At 36.7% G+C, this 16,616-nt stretch overlaps 1 protein-coding gene across 1 annotated transcript in view; it reads left to right on the forward strand.

The window, feature by feature from the left end:
- Positions 1-16,599, forward strand: part of LOC113231564 (reversion-inducing cysteine-rich protein with Kazal motifs) — a 59,199-nt gene extending 42,600 nt beyond the window's left edge. Inside the window, exons 4-17 of the mRNA XM_026465903.1 lie at positions 8,888-8,971; positions 9,916-9,952; positions 10,374-10,556; positions 11,605-11,784; positions 12,565-12,924; positions 13,009-13,150; positions 13,227-13,338; positions 13,418-13,583; positions 13,658-13,810; positions 13,888-14,067; positions 14,139-14,313; positions 14,428-14,573; positions 15,261-15,400; positions 15,487-16,599. Of these exons, the coding sequence (XP_026321688.1) occupies positions 8,888-8,971; positions 9,916-9,952; positions 10,374-10,556; positions 11,605-11,784; positions 12,565-12,924; positions 13,009-13,150; positions 13,227-13,338; positions 13,418-13,583; positions 13,658-13,810; positions 13,888-14,067; positions 14,139-14,313; positions 14,428-14,573; positions 15,261-15,400; positions 15,487-16,119 (2,691 nt within the window). The 3' untranslated portion in view covers positions 16,120-16,599. The remainder of the gene's footprint in view (positions 1-8,887; positions 8,972-9,915; positions 9,953-10,373; positions 10,557-11,604; positions 11,785-12,564; positions 12,925-13,008; positions 13,151-13,226; positions 13,339-13,417; positions 13,584-13,657; positions 13,811-13,887; positions 14,068-14,138; positions 14,314-14,427; positions 14,574-15,260; positions 15,401-15,486) is intronic.
- Positions 16,600-16,616: the final 17 nt, after the last annotated feature.

Below are 16,616 nucleotides of genomic sequence, written 5' to 3' on the forward strand. Positions count from 1 at the left end.
AAATCTTGTACTATGGGGCAACTCAGTAGTCTCAGAAAGATAGTTTAAAGTCCAGAAGTGTATTCGAGCTATTTGCGGCGCGTGGTTTGATGATAGTTGCAATCCGATGTTCAAAGGCTAAACATATTACCTTTGCCATGCATGTACAATAGGGATATCTGCGTATTTGTCAACTCTCATCCTCAATATTTTAAAACACGCGGTGAAATAATTCAAAGGCAAACTAGAACAAAAATTATGAGTCCTTTGTACCAACCTCGTTGCCATAAAGTAATTTATAAGAATAACTGCTTCAACATGTGTATAATTATTTACAATAAATTTCCAAACGAAATTAAATTGTTACAAGGACATACTTTCAAATTACAATCGACAAAATGGCTTTTGACACATTGCTTCTATAGTAATAAAGAATACTTAGAATTTACAAATTCATTACATTAATTAGAAACTATAGAGACTAAACATTAAATCCCATTCATATTTGCACATCTGCTTGCAGGTTGAATACAATGTATCTAAGTTTACTTAAGACCTATGTAATTACTGTATTCTGGCAAATAAACGTATTCTATTCTATTTTATATATTTACATTTTTTACACTATCATAATAATAATAAATCTTTATTGCATTAAATCTTAATATCGATATTATACTTAATCATAGTAATAATAATGCAACACACTCATAGCCCCGCACCGCAACCCTGTGTCGCGGGTGCCGTGGACACACACATAGACATCCACAAATTACACCCAAACTCACGTGGAAAATAAATGTAGACCATGCAAATGTTTCTCCCGGCCTGGGAATCGAACCCAGGACCTCTGCGTGGCAGTCCAGCATTGTAACCATTCGGCCACTGAGGCAATTATTATTAAGTCAATATAATTGCATGGTATCTCAAAATTACGTAACATTTATTATACGAGAAAAAAATTAACAACCCGTACCTTATGTGAAGATATTTCGATTTACACGAGTAATTGTATTCCAAAGGATAAGGGCAGACCATTAAGTTCACAAACTACACCCGCCCATACCTTGTAGGTCGGTCTATTATGCTAAGTCTGACCCGTAACCCAGAGTCCCATTGTGTGCAGAATTGCCAGATTTAAGATCATAAGATCACATGTCAATATTGGTTGACATACAACATCTTTCGATTAGTGTCTCGCGGAACAATGTTCATTGTATACAAATTACACTTCATTTAAACAGGTCTAATTCGACACAAACAATAAGCGACACTTATTGTTTTGCAAAATTATATGACGCAGAATGTTTATGACAATCGTGAGCAATTATGGACTCTACGAAATATAGGCGTAACTAATTAGGTCAAATTGTTAAAATTCGACATTGGAATTGGAAACTCGACGGTTTTCGTGGTCCAATGGTTTGCACAGTGAGCATTAGATTTAGGAAACTCTTTTAAATTGATTCCTAATGCTAAAAATAGCCGTGGCAGCTAATGGTTTAACCTACCACCTCTCAAGGAGAGGGTCGTGGGTTCGAATCCGGGCTCGACCTATAAGTTTTTCTAAATTGATGTGCGAAATTTAATTTGCAATTTACCATGAGCTTTTTGATGAAGGAAAATCATCCCGGTGAAACCTGCACGTCGAAGAAGTAGCAGTAGAGCCCCTTGTGAAGGAGTTCGTCCAGGGAAGTACTGCCCACCTCACCTATTTATTTTTTTTAAACAAACCAACTTTTCGGGCCCTTTACAGGTCCATGGTCACGGTAGACTAATGTGCTAAAGTCCTTGACTAGTTATATCTAATATTAATGCAAACTACCCTTTTTTTCACTATAGTTACAAAAGTTATTCATTAAATAGATACCTTATTTTTAAATTTTCTAAAGAACATTCTAATTTATGCTACATGTGTTACAAATTATTACAATATGATTTTTTATTAAATGGGACATGGGACTTGTCTACTTATGTCTCAGGGTGTCGGGTGCAGTGGCAGTGCCCCTCAGATTTTTGTGATTTAAAGCTGTGTGTGGTGCTGCGACTGTTAGAGACAGGCATGTCGCCTACCACTAAGCACACGACTTGTTCGTCTCGTCTCAAAAAAAAAAAGGTTCACAATCCTCAGAAAACATGTGAAATCCCCAACTCGCAGTGGGCCAGCGTGGCGGACTATGGCCTAAACCTTTGCCTGAGAGGAGATCCGTGCCTATGTATAAAGGAGTTGATGATGATGAAATTGGTTCCGGTTCGGTTGTACTGGGTGGCGGCCTGGTGTAAGTTCAGTTACTCTGGTACTCATATTATGGGGAATTGTCTAATTTGAGACCAGGTGATTGGTGAGGTCTGGCACATTATTATTATTAATCCTACGTCGTTTAACGGGTTGTGTTTTGCAATAAAAACAGACAGCGTGAATATTCCTTGTCTAATGTTATTGTTGTAGTAGACATACAAGGTGTTAAAAGAGAATGTAATAAAATTTTATTAGCGTTAACTTAAGCTTTATTACGCCCTTTTGTAACACACTGTTTTATATACAATAGGTATATGTGTGTCTCACTACGTCCAACCGTGCCTCAGAGATGAATTGTTACGACAATAAGAACCAAGAACATTCTGCAGTGGTACGCAGTCTGCATTACAAATTTTAGTTATTGTGGAAGTCATACAATTTGCGGGGTAACAGTCAATAGAAAACCCTTTCAAATCTTCATTTACTCGAGAACGTAAATATTGGTAAAGTAGGCTATTGATCAAAGAACAAGCTCGGAGCTAGTTTTCAATTTCACTTTGTATTTTTCGCTATCTTTTTCTCTTGTGAATCTGTTAACAAATCATCAACAATCACGGGTAGCAAATTGAAATTCAGTAATATATACATTTTCTAGAACGCAATGATTTCGTCACATGACAAGTTGATTCGTCATGTGACTATGCGAAGCTTGGTGATAGCTAAAGCGCGATCACTTACACGGACGATCTATTTTAAGAACTATTTAAGAAACTGACAATATTTTTAATAATTCATAACAAATTTATTTGTGAAAAGTTGACATGTAATAAAAATTATAGTGTACAAAGTCATATTGAAACTACATTATACATTTACTCACATGCACTTTAAAAACTAGGTGTAATATGTTCTTTTAGTAATATCACATGTACGTGCACAACAAAACATAAATTATGTATGTAATTAAAAAAAAAACAATATCAAAAATATTTTATTATTAAAACTATATAAATGCTTAGATAAATACATATTTCGTAATATAATACCCATGAATTGAATGGAACAGTCTATAAATATAATATTAATTTATTTGTGAAAAGTTGAAACGTAACAAAAAATATGGTATACAAACATATTGAATTAACTAGGAATAATATGTTTTTAGTAACATCGTAATGCCGTGCACACACAGTAATTCAGTAATACGAAAATTTTTGAGAACGTAATGACTTCTTCATATGATTGGTGATTCGTCATAAGACAGTACAAAGAATGGTGAGAGCATATAAGACGGGAGACGCTATAAGCCTAATTTCTCAAACACACACGAGCTTCTTTTTATAAGTTAGTCAATAATTTAAACGAGGTGATATGAATGTCGGTCAAGACCTAAGAAATCCGTAGACTTCTTTGTAGGTGAGTCTGACCCTTGAAGCAAATTGAAATAGTAAACAAGATGGAGAATTACAGTTCTGTGTCAAATAGTCTTCACTAACATTAGAGATTTACATTTTAAAGAGATCATATTGGTAGCGGTCGCAGTTTATTAAGACGCAGTGTATTTTTACATGCGCTCACGCCGCCGCCATCGCCACGGCACACAGGCATTCGAAAACACAGTTTATAATTCAATCCGCGGCGCACATTTGTCATTGGTGGGAGAATAAAAAACTTGACATGACTGAGTCGCAACTATTAGAATTACTGTTCCGTATAATCCAGATAAACGATCTCTATAATTAAAAAAAATATGTTGCATATTTATTTTAAAATTGTTTCACGTTCACACACATTCCATAGATGAATGTTGAAATTATGGTTTGGGATTTAAATATTATATTAATAAAAGACGGTCCGATATATGTCACGGGTCTCCAAAGTGGATCCGAATTTTCTAGATTTATATAGTCTTGGATTAGAAACGAATATGTATAGGATGCAGTATAGTATAGATAGTGTGTTCATAATACATTAATTTGAAGTTTCACGATTTTCTCACATTATTTCATTTTAAAATCGGGACTTCGTGAATAAATATATTGTACTTCGACATTTCGAACGTGTTGCAACGTTCATTCACGACTGTACATCGATACCATAGACGTTGCAAGACGACCGACACCTGAGGTACAATATGTTTTTACCATTAGGTCCGGATTTTAAAATCAAATAATGTGCTCATCATTTTATACTCTACTTAATTAACAATTTGGACCAAAAGTCCATGGAGACAGTTAAGTAACTTAAATTATTTTTCTTAACCTAAATAATATGATATTCTAGAGCCATATCTGCAAAATGACAGCTTTTCATAAGAGAGGGTTCAATATTCTATGTATTGATAAGGGAATAGTCCATAACTTTTTTCATAATTATTTTTATAAATGTCAAATCAATCACTTGTGGCTTTACTGTAGAGAAGGTATGAATTGTTCCTTAAATGTCATCACTAGTTTAGTTTCATTCTTAAATAGAACCCTTAAAGTGAAGCCTAAATGCGCTGCCTAAAGGGCGTCGATCTGACAGCGATATGGTGGAGGTGGTCCGCCATTAGCATGTAGACAATCGAGGACTGGTTGACATCAGCGCAGCGTTCACGAGGCGACACGTCGCGCGACGTGAACAGCATTACAAGAGCTGCTAACCTATTGGATTGGGTGCTTCCTGGAAACTACACAATGCGCTATTCAAATTCTTTAACTTTGTCGAAACGGATATGACTTGTAATTTGTGAAATTGTAATTGATATATTGAAGAAGAAACTTATCGTGGTTGATTTTTATAATATGATTAATGCTACATTTACTCTTGTGACTACAGTTCGTTCGCAATTAGACGGCTACGTCTTCACAATTGACGTGACTGATTAGGAAAAGTTTCAAGTTGGCTGGAGTTCATTGATGTCTGATGACATAGGTCCTTCTAATTGTACAGTCAACAGCACATCAAGCTACACATTGACGTATCTTGTTCCATTGCACTGGAGGCGATTTTCGAACAAAAATGTGTAGTCTGATGCGCTGTTGTCCGTACCTTCCTAAGCAATATTTATATTACCGCTGAAGTTGCCGTCTTCGATAATGCTTTAGAATATTCTAGTTTCCTGTGTTTAGATCCACTGCGTTAAGACACACTTTGGCTCAAGGTATAGGGCGCAGTGACAGCACCCCTCAGATCTTTGCGATTTAAAGAGCTGAGTGGCACTGCAATGCTATGAACAGGCGTGTCGCTTACTAACCAAGCGCTCGACTTGATCGTCCCGTCACTTGGTGCCATAAAAAAAAAGAAAACATGACTTATTTAGTGTAGTGTCGATGTGTAATGATGCTCTATTTGTTATCCGACGCTTTTAAAACAACGACTCTACATATGGAGCAACTTGTGATTTGTTTAAACACGCGTCGCAATCCCAATAAATGATAAATAGGCCCATTCACAAGATATTAACGAAACAATGAATTAATTGAGATTCGAAGAACATAGAGCCGTTCAGAATACGCACACTAACCTAGGCATCTTAAGAAACCTGTTAGGTACTTTATTCATACCTTCATTATATTTTAATAGGGCCATAAAACTTAACCGCCCATATACACCGTTGTTCCCGTGGCAGAGCTTGAACACACCTGCACCTAGCTGAGTTTTCAGTACACGCCGTTAAGTGACTGCAAATTAAATTGAGTAGACATCCTTCAGTCTTATGCCAGTCCAAAATACAACTAAAATACGATTTTTAAAGCCTTATTACTTAGAACTAAGGAAAATATCATGAGTAATGACACTGTTAAAAATTACTATACTGTTTGAATTTTCTTCGTTCGCATACTTCAAGAAGTTAATTAAATCAAGCTAAAACCAAATAATTAACTATCAACTTGAAAGTAGTTTGCACTAAGGATTTTGCTTTCGCTTTTGATCATAGACTAATTAATTATGTACGCAGCACCTTAGATGCAATAGAAACGAAGGTCAAATTTAGTCGCAGTAGAGCTCCTAGTGAGTGTTCGTCCAGGGAAGCCACCTATTTGTACCGCCAAGCAGTAATGTGAACATTACTGCGTTTCAGTATTGAAGTGCAGTGACAGCGCCCCTCAGGCATTTTGCTTATAACCAGGCACACCAGACTTGACCGTCCCGTCTCGTGGTATCATAAAAAATTTATAATAATACATCTGCGAGGCGTATATGCCTTAGGTGTAGCGTAACTTAGGAAGTCACTACACTTATTAACGCGGAATCGGCTTGAGCTGGTGAGAAAAAGCTTACGTTCATGCAATAAGAGCAATAAAGACGTTTCGTTTCCTCTGGGATCGCCTACGCCAAACGCTCAAAGTCTTTTATGCTGCTTTTACTTTGGACGTAAAGTTTCTCTGACCGGCTTAATGTGCTTTTGTGTCGAAAAGTGTGGTGATTCCTTTTTTTTTACGATAATCCCTTGACCACGGGTGTACAAGCCGGTGGCGTCTGTGTAATATTCTGTTATGACAAATTGTAGATCTTTTTTTGAACCAGTCCAATGTGTCATATAAATATTTTATCGCTTTACTAGCGATTCCGAGCTTTGGATGCATTATGTAGCCTTTTGGTGGGCAGTGCATTTATTCTATACACAATCTAAGCGCTACATTGTAAGATTTGCAATTTTCTTGTATTATTGCAAATACGTTATAATTTTTTACCACTACGGTCTCTGTACTTTGTACTGGTTCATATCCGGCTCGAAGGACCACTAATGTATAGATGATTTCACCCCAGTTGATTACATTACTAAATTAGTTAGATCTTTGGCTTTCTTCATCACAGCATCGATTAAACCAATTACGAACGTCGTCGAGAACCATCCATTGCACTGTCATAGCAGCCAATAAAGATGGCGAGTGCCATTCCTAAGCTAATTAAAACACAAAGGGCTTGCAAACTAAGAGCAGCGCGATCTCAAGTGCGCCCTAAATAGTGCAGCCACGGCGAATACCATTAGTGCTGGAATTAATAGAGGAACAGTACCGTGACTGTGAAATAGGGATTGTAAATCAATATTTGCATAGGTTCACTGTACTTTATGAATCCTTTAAACGTCCCGCTGTTTCGTGACCATTGCGATGATGTGGTTGAGGGGCTGACAGTTGACTCGTCTTCACGGTTTCCTTTTATGATGTTTTCTATCTTTCTAATTCGTACGCCGTATATTCTCTGTGCATTTTGCGAGTTACTTTTGTAGTTATAGGTCGTATGTAGGTTGATAACTAACAGCAACTCAGATTTTTAAAATCCGCAATCTGTGCAAGTCTCTATAGTATTGATTCCTGTAAACTTCTAGAATTGGCTCCAATTGAGTTAGCCAACTTCAAGTGGAGTTTCTTTTCAATTTTGTGTCGCTGCTTTGAACTCGAAATACGGTCTGTGGAATTTATATTTTGAATAATTAAGACTGAGTTTCGGCAATAAAAAATTAAATGCAAAGCTGAGCGTTATAATTTCAGTACAGAGTACTAAAAAAATCGACCTCAAAAGTACGTGGAATTACACATAAGTTTTATTGAAATCGGTTACCGGAAAATGCGCAAATCCGAATTCATCCCCTAGTTCACCACTATACGGGACTTGACACAGGAGACAATAAAAATCGGTTCTCACTACTCTAAGTATATTGAGAGAGAAAAACGCCTTGAATCGGAGAATAGCAAAATCAACCAATAAAATAATTGCTCCTATAATAAAATTTAGGCGCTATTTATAAAAATGACTCTTCATGCCTGAACAGCCACCCTTAGAGGTAGACGATTTTCTTCAAAATTAAATGGGACCACTATGGAGGTACCCTCTTTCCTACAAAGAAAGAATCATGAAAATCAGTTCACAAATGACGGAGTTATCGCGTAGCATACATACAAAAAAAACCACACAGTCCAATAGAGAACCTCCTTCTTTTTTTGAAGTCGGTTAAAAATATTAAAATTTGCATCTCAAACTTCTATAATAACTGTCTATGAATGACTATTTGAGTTACCTAATTTGTGCTTATGTGTATATTTTAGATTCTAAGGTTTTCGTGGCTGTTTACTAAATAATTTTCCCTAATTACACATATCTTGCCACAGTATGAGTTCTTTTTTCCCGATAACTAGGAACTGTTACATGCTCCATGGTCACGGATTGACTGATACATATTTTGCTTTGGAATAAAACATATATACAGCCCACCTCTATACATATGATAATTTAAGTCGAACCAAGTTTGTAAATAACAATATCGAAAAAATAACGAATGTGGTTTAATAAAAATGTTACTAACAAATTGCCGGTCAACATTTCCGATATGAACCTAATTTATACTCGAAATGTCGACCAACACTACTAGTGTACCATTGAGCCAGGCAATTCGAAAATAGCTCAACCCAAACTCGGCAATCAAAGGATGGAATCAAATCGGTGCTCCATCAGCTTTGATGTGTCGCGAGAATTTGTCTTGATTTACATGCCTCCGCCTCCGCCCCCGTGCCCCTTCTCCAATAACACGCTTTGAACTACGCTCCAACTGTACTTCAAACGCAAATTTATTCTTGATTTCTGATGTTTTCTATTCAGAGTGCACAAATAGTAATATGCTATATAATTGAAATGGATTCAAAATATTTCAGTAGAATATTGTACGTGTATATTATTTTCCAGATGTCGTTGGTAGAGATAGCAACGAATTCAGCAATGCGGGAAGACAGGATCCAAAATATTTACAAATTCTGCACTCCGAATCTGGTAAGTTCTATTTTTTTTCTAGCATTATACTTGTTTGTTAGCTCCTAGCTATTTAGTGAATTGATTCAGGATTATATTATTCAAGAGATTATCTATCAAACGTCGCCAGAGATTAGTATTTTTATAAATATACCGTAAAAGGCGTTGTGAAACTCATTAAGATAACATCTTTAATAAAAGTTGCCACCGACTAAGATACAGTAAGAGTTTTGTCAGACTCGTAAATCTCTTATGACAAGATGATATCAACATTACCTAATTTAATAAACACGTTTATTTTAAATTATTTCATGACTAGATAATACTGTTAATGATATTACAAAATTTACATTTCAAAACGTTTACTCCAAATACTGCATGCAGATATTTTTTGAATTCACATTCGGGTGTTAATCGTGTATAAAAATATATTTTATATATTTCGACGTTTCGGATGTATTGTAACGTCCATGGTCTCGAAGGAACCCCTTTAAAGGGACCTCGAAGGAGTCCCTTCGAATTCATGGACGTTGCAATACGTCCGAAACGTCGAGGCAAATAAAATATGTTTTTATTCAGGATTAAGTGTCGAATATGAAATCAAATAATGTGTGAAAACGCAGGTATGCTTCGATAGCAAGATTTTAAAATATTTTGTAGAAATGCGGTTATTATAACCTTTTTATGATTTTACTGTCAAAAAAAGAAGGCGGTAGTAAACTGATATCCTCTTTCAATCTTCACTCAGGCTCACGTCTATTGAGTGGGGTATTATTGGAATAAATCTTCATTGAGTCGTCAATAAACCGCCTATCGCATTGTATTGTAATTGAAGTGGTGTAGGGTTACCATCTCTCAAAGCCTCTATGATAAAATATTCGGTTACCCCCGAATGATGCTAAGGCAATTTGAATGGCACACGAATTCCAATATTTGGAGGAAGTAACTATATTTTTTCTTTACAGATAGAGTTTTGGATTTGTATGAATCACACTATTCAAGGTGCGTAAAATTTTGTTTGTTAAAAACATTTAATCAGTCTTGCCCAAATAAATCTGAGTGATATGATTTTTTTTTATTAATGGTTGATATATTTCTATTATACCACGGCTGAGCACTAGTCTAATTAAACCGTCTCCGTATAATCAGTACAAATGCGTATGATAAGTATTTATGCTTTGTGCCTCCATGGCCGACCAGTTACTATGCTGGTATGCCAAGCAGAGGTCGCGGGTTTGATTACCGGGCCAGGAGAAATATTTGTATGGCCTACATTTATTTTTGTCATTGGTTTGGGTGTAATTTGTGCTTATCTATGTGTGCGCCAATGGCACCTGTGATACAGCGTACATTATTTATTTATTTATACAGTACGTACAGTGTGCATTATTTATTTATTTTAACGAATTAATACATCATACAGAAGTGGTATCCGGATCAAGATGGTGGGGCCGGGCGTGCTGTGCGTTAGGCAGATCAGAAACCTGCCGACACGCGTGTGCTACTGCTGGAGACGCTAGTGTGTTGGCAGACGCCTGTCGCAGGTCTGACGAGATCGCCTTCTTCGACTGTGTACACCAACAGCGAGAGGCTCAGTGGTGCTGTTGTAAGTAACTGTATGAAGTTGGAAAATGTTGTCGGTTTTATTGTTTAAGAGAAGGTTCTATTTTCAAATGAGTAGGTGTTTAATCGAAAAATTGGTAGACGAATCAAAGTAATACCAGAAATAATCCGAACTGACGGTTTTGTTGTGAATTGTAATTTTACTTTTAATAAGCAATGAGTTCTAACTAAACTGTTAGTAGTAACAAAAAGACACCTTCATAAGTCACGCTGCCCGTAAAATAGCCGTGTAAACCCAATACAGACGTCTGTAATATATAATCGTCATATTGATTAAACTCTACTGCTCATTCGTAAGGTAGATTCCCATGATATTAATGAGCAAGAAACTCTAGGGGCTGCTCTTTGTAAATATACATTTGTACACGTTTTATCATTTACAATATTTATTTCCAATATCATAGATCGAGAGTATCTGCATGAGCTACATGGGTCACTATCACGGATTTTTGTTATCCAAGTATGCAGACTGTATAATAACACCCTATAATAAGATTTTGTTTCACTATAGTTTTAAACCTCGTGAATGGCAAATTTTGAATATCAACCGGAAACTTATAAAGAAGACCAATCAAGTTATCAACCGGAATCGTATACTTTGTCCCTTAAATTAATTTGTGACTTCGTGGAGACGACTATTAAGAACAACTGATCAATAATAATAATAATAATAACAAAAAATTGATGTTTTTTTACCAAAAACATATGAATACAACGGTAATAAAAGGATCACGAATAAAATGAATAAAGACACCTTTTGAACGACATACGAGTATGTGAATATTCGAAAGTCTTTTATAATTTCCAATAGCTATGGGTTTGTAGGATTCAGTGGCCTGGAAACGTGATAAGGAGAGGTGAACGTGTAATCAAAAGAAATAACTATACTTTTAGTTGGTTCTGTTGAATTTGCTACAATAGGTGTTATCAATTGGGTTTCAATGGTTTATTTTGCATTCAAACACGTCATGTTTGTTGCTCATATGAACTTAATTACATAAGGTTTTTTACAATGCATGTTCTTCTTCCAGCACAGACGCAGTCGCTGAGTTGCCACGAGGCATGCCAAAGTGTGATGTGGCGTTTAGGTCAAGCAAAGGTAGACACTAAAGCAAAAGAACGAGCTGTGGAAATTTGTGAGCAGTCACCAGAGCTGTTGCATTGTCTACGAGAATTAACGGCATCTGCCGTGCTTTCTGACCTTTCCAATTGTAAGTAGTAACTGAAGTACCGTACTGTTGTTTATTTGACTGTAAACTTTTGTGTTCAAAGGAATTACTTTGAACACAAAAGAAATATTAGTATTAAATAATAGTTTTCGAAAAAATAGTTTGCAATTTCATGTTGAGTCTCCTTCTGCATCCTAGTAGTCTAATGCTCGTATTCCAGAACTCTTCTCAATGCTCAAGTCAGGATTTGCGAAGACTTGAGTATGATTTCAAGCACTGGAAATACGACCCTAATGGCAAGGCCTTGAGTATGATTTTCAGTGCTCACTGCAATACTCAAGTCCTGACTTGAGCTCTCTCTACTCAATGGTAGAGTTCTAGAAAACGAGCCTTATAGATTGTTACCTATGTATATACCTATAGTTAGGCATGTGTGTTATATTGTATGTATATTTATATGTATCATAATTATTTATTAGCTTGGATCCTATCTGATTTCAATCTAATATTGTCTTATTATGCACCGCCTGCTAATTATTCTGAAATCAGCTGTCCGGCTGACTGGTACAGAATGCCTAATGGTATTAAGTTCGCCATTTGTACTGTTTTGCGAGCAATAAAGTTTAAATAAATAAAAAAAGGGTAATGTTTAAGTAATAAGCATATTTATTTTCTCTTTGTCTATGGATGCTTTGTTTAGTAAATGTTGTAAAAGTTTCTAACTATAGTCGGCCTTTAACTCTGACATGGGCTTACCTATACAAAACTTTTACTTCCCAGAATTAAGGGCCATCCTTCACCGTCAGTTTTTACTAATTTCAGATTTACCATGCTGTCAAAAGGCACCTAGTCCAGAATGTAGAACTACTTGCGAGGCAGTACTTCGCCGAACAGGTGATTCCCAAGAAATTGCCAATGCTCTATCAAAAGAATGCGGTACTCCTGCTCTTCACGATGATCTTTGGCAATGTTTCCTAAGAACTGACGCCCCAGCTGATGCAAAAGATATCATTCCTTATGACGCTGCTAAAATGCACTGTTGTCAAAAGGCTACTACGATAAATTGCCGAAGACTATGTTTCAACACTTTTAACAAAGATTGGCACAATAACTGGCAGAATTTTTTTGCGGAATGCTTGGGTGATCCTCAAGAAATGGATTTATCGCAATGTATAGAAGAAGGTAAAATATCTTCTAATGATATCAGGATTAGCTGCCCTATACATTTATACAAAAAAATCTAATAATAAAAGTTTCTGATTTCAGTGGAATCACCGTGTTCTCTAGGATGTGCTGGTCTTACTTACTGTAGTCAACTGAATAATCGACCGACAAGTTTGTTTAGATCATGTTCTGCTCAAGCTGATCTTGACGCTCATTTGTCTGTTGCCGAACAAAAAGGCACTGGGTAAGATTCATTTACACCCCACTGCTATAATAATTCGGTAAAAGTGATTGCTTCCTAATGCATGTATACGTTACAGATTCGTAAGTGTATCGGGGCTCAAATTACCGTTGAAAAATTCTACTCAATGTACGTCTGATGTTTGGAAAAGCGTGGCTTGCGCCCTACATGTTAAACCTTGTACAGCTAAGGTATATTTTTCTTCACGTCTTTCTTGGTTATGTGTTGATTTTTTTGTGAGTTAAATATTTATTAATTTGGGTATTTCAGGGCCATAGCAGTCTGCTTTGCGAGGAGGACTGTATGAGATTGGTATCATCATGCGTGGATTGGTCTAGGACACCTGCGCAATTAACAGCAAGATCATTGTGCGCTCGGCTAGCACCTCACTCTAACGCGGCGCCTTGTGTACCATTGAGTCAATTTATGTTGCCTAGTAAGTGAATTTAATATATAAGATACATCGATAAGCATTTTGTGAAAATTGTGATTGTAGTTAACGATTTTCAGGTACTGAGCCACCGTTTTTATCAGCAAGGGAAGCCGTCACGTCCCCATGTGCGGGATCACCCTGTAACGCTACGCAAGTATGTCTTGTTAACAGAAACTGTTTACAAGGAGGTACTTGTGCTCGATATACTTGTGTCAACGGTTGTCCTTTAGGTAATTTTCTTACTACTCGTACAATAACCTTCGCCTTATCAATGGTTTTAATGGATTATGGTTTCTTTCGCTTTCAGGTGATGGAAGTCCATACATGGTTCCAGTGGACACTTGGGTTAGAGTACCTATGACAAGCCCAACACAGAAAGCTTGCTTCAAGATTTGTAAGTGCAGTAATAAAGGCCTAACAAGCTGCCAACCTTTGCCGTGTGTTACTCTTGAAAATTGTCGTTTACATGATAAAGTGGTGCAAAATGGTAAGTTACTGTTTTTGGTCACTTTTTTGGTACATTGTTATTACTGTAACACGGAAATTTCTCCCCTCCAGGTGAAAAATATTACATGGAATGTAACGCCTGCTCCTGTGTGTTGGGTGAGCGAGTTTGTTCTCGAAGAGCTTGTGGAAAGACAGCGTTATTGACTGGGTTACCCTGTAATTGTCCTCCGCATCATTTACCAGTACATACGCCTAGGGGCCTGTTTCCCAATGCGTGTTTGGCTAAGTAAGCATTCTTTGGTCCAGAACAATAAGTATATTATTTTAACTATTCAAAGATTTAGTCAAAACGTAAAATTAATTTCAGTAACGTCTACAAATTAAGTGTGATTTTTTGTAGGTGTGCGGGAGCAACTGACGCCGAGATAGAATTTGGACCACGGACGCCTTGTGCTGGCGTGACATGTCCACGGAGACACGTGTGTCTACCTGCATCAAATGTTTGCATCTCTAAATTACAAACATCGTGTCCCCAACATGTTTGCGGTATGTGTATTTGCCAGCTTAATGAATTTATTCTGTTAGTACTCGTGTCAAAGGCATATAGTTACTCGATGCAAAGGCATAACTAAAGAAAATGCGTTGTCCTAGACGTGTATTCAATAAAATCAATATTACAATTCATAAAGCGACAATTCTTGTCAACATCAGACCCCGTAGCACGGCTACGCATGATAGTCGCGACGCGCGCGATAAAATTGAAATAAGCACGCGATTGGCTGTCTCAGGGTCGTATTCTAGAACTCTGCTCAATGCTCAAGTCAGGACTTGAGTATGATCCAAAGCACTAGAAACTCAAGTCCTTGCCATTAGGGTCGTATTTCCAGTGCTTGAAATCATACTCAAGTTTGTTCAAATCCTGACTTGAGCATTGAGTACAGTTCTGGAATACGACCCTAAATCAGATCTAATTTAGGTAGCCAATAGCGCGCGCTTATTTCAATTTTATCGCGTGCGTCGCGACTGTCATGCGTACCCATGCTACGGGCGCAGGTTGAGTGATACTACGGTAAAAAAGCCGTTAAAGCCAACGCAAAGAACTGTAACAAATGCATAGAGATAGGGTAAAGATAAGGTCTACTGACTCGATCTGTAGCTCAGTTCGACTCCTGTCAGATCGAAAGAATTTTTCTTCAAGTTCGACCATAATTTAAATTAATACTTACATTTCAGTAAATATAACGAATTGTAATTCGCAACCTGCCAGTCCAGTATGTGACACGGATGGATACACACATGCCAATCCATGTGATCTTGTGATGAGAGCTCGATTACTGGCTTACTGGGGACAGTGTTTGCAAAAGTGTTCCAGTGTAAGTACTACTTGTTATATGTTTCGTATTAAGTTTTGAAAATATTATTACGAGAATTTTATTGAAACATATTATTGTTTTACCAGACGGGAAAAGTTTGTGGTGTCAACGGCGTTACTTACTTCTCTGAATGTGCAGCGTGGGCGGAATATGTGAGCGTGGATTATTTGGGCCCATGTCTAGCCGTGGGTCCAATATCAGATCTCATGGAACCAAAGTGTCAGTTCGACAGAATCGTCTGTCCAGCGTTGAAGAATTCAAAATGTCTGGGCTTTACAGCTCCTGGTGCCTGTTGCCCTAGATGCGGCGGAGCGTTAAGAATATTGTACTCTAAGAAACAAATCGATAGAGCCTTATATGGTACAAATATTTCAGCTACTGTAATAAACTTGAGCAACGTTCTAAAGGCTCTTGAAAGACACGTAAAAATCGCTGAATGTGCCCTAAGAGGATTCTTAACAATCGAAAGGGAGATTTTCGTAACTGTAGAGTCAACGCTTCGAAATCCAACCGATTTGCAATTAAACGTGTGTGTTTTAGAAGCCGAAAAATTAGCAGACTTGATTAACAGAGAAAGTGTACTGGTATCTAGTGATTTAGGATTAAGTGCGTTATCATATGCATTGACTGTTCATACTCAACCTACAAGTAGTGCAAGTGGTATTAAGTTATCAGTTGTAGTAGGGCTATTAACATATACCATTTACGCTTTAAGATAAGACTTGGTTTTATATTTCTAGAAATTGTAAATATTATTAAGTTGTAAATAACTTAAAGATAGCTGTAAATCTGCGAACCATGTACACCAAATAATTTAGTGCCATAGTGATTTTTATCTAGCAATTTAATGTGCTTTGGTCTGCTTTATGTGTTGTACGTCGATTGTAATCAGCAAGAGCACAAATTCTTGTTGTATATATTGTAGAATAGCATTGCTGTGAGTTCTAAGTGCCATGTTTGTAGTTGGAATGTGATTTGAGATTTTTGCATTTGCACATTGTTAAGAAAAAATGTAATGCTAATAGACTGAGATTAAGCATTTTATAACAATTTTACAAAAGACAGTTATGATATAGTCTTTATACCAAATATGTATTGTATTACTTTTGAGTATGATTGTTATTTTGTTGATAGAATTCTAAAGTTTTTAGAGATGTCTAATTCTAAGAAAATAATTATATCTGTTCATGTGCTTCAAGCAAAAGAAAAGACTATT

This window comes from Hyposmocoma kahamanoa, unplaced genomic scaffold (genome assembly GCF_003589595.1).
Source record: "Hyposmocoma kahamanoa isolate Upper Pololo Valley unplaced genomic scaffold, ASM358959v1 65, whole genome shotgun sequence".
NCBI classification, from domain to species: domain Eukaryota; kingdom Metazoa; phylum Arthropoda; class Insecta; order Lepidoptera; family Cosmopterigidae; genus Hyposmocoma; species Hyposmocoma kahamanoa.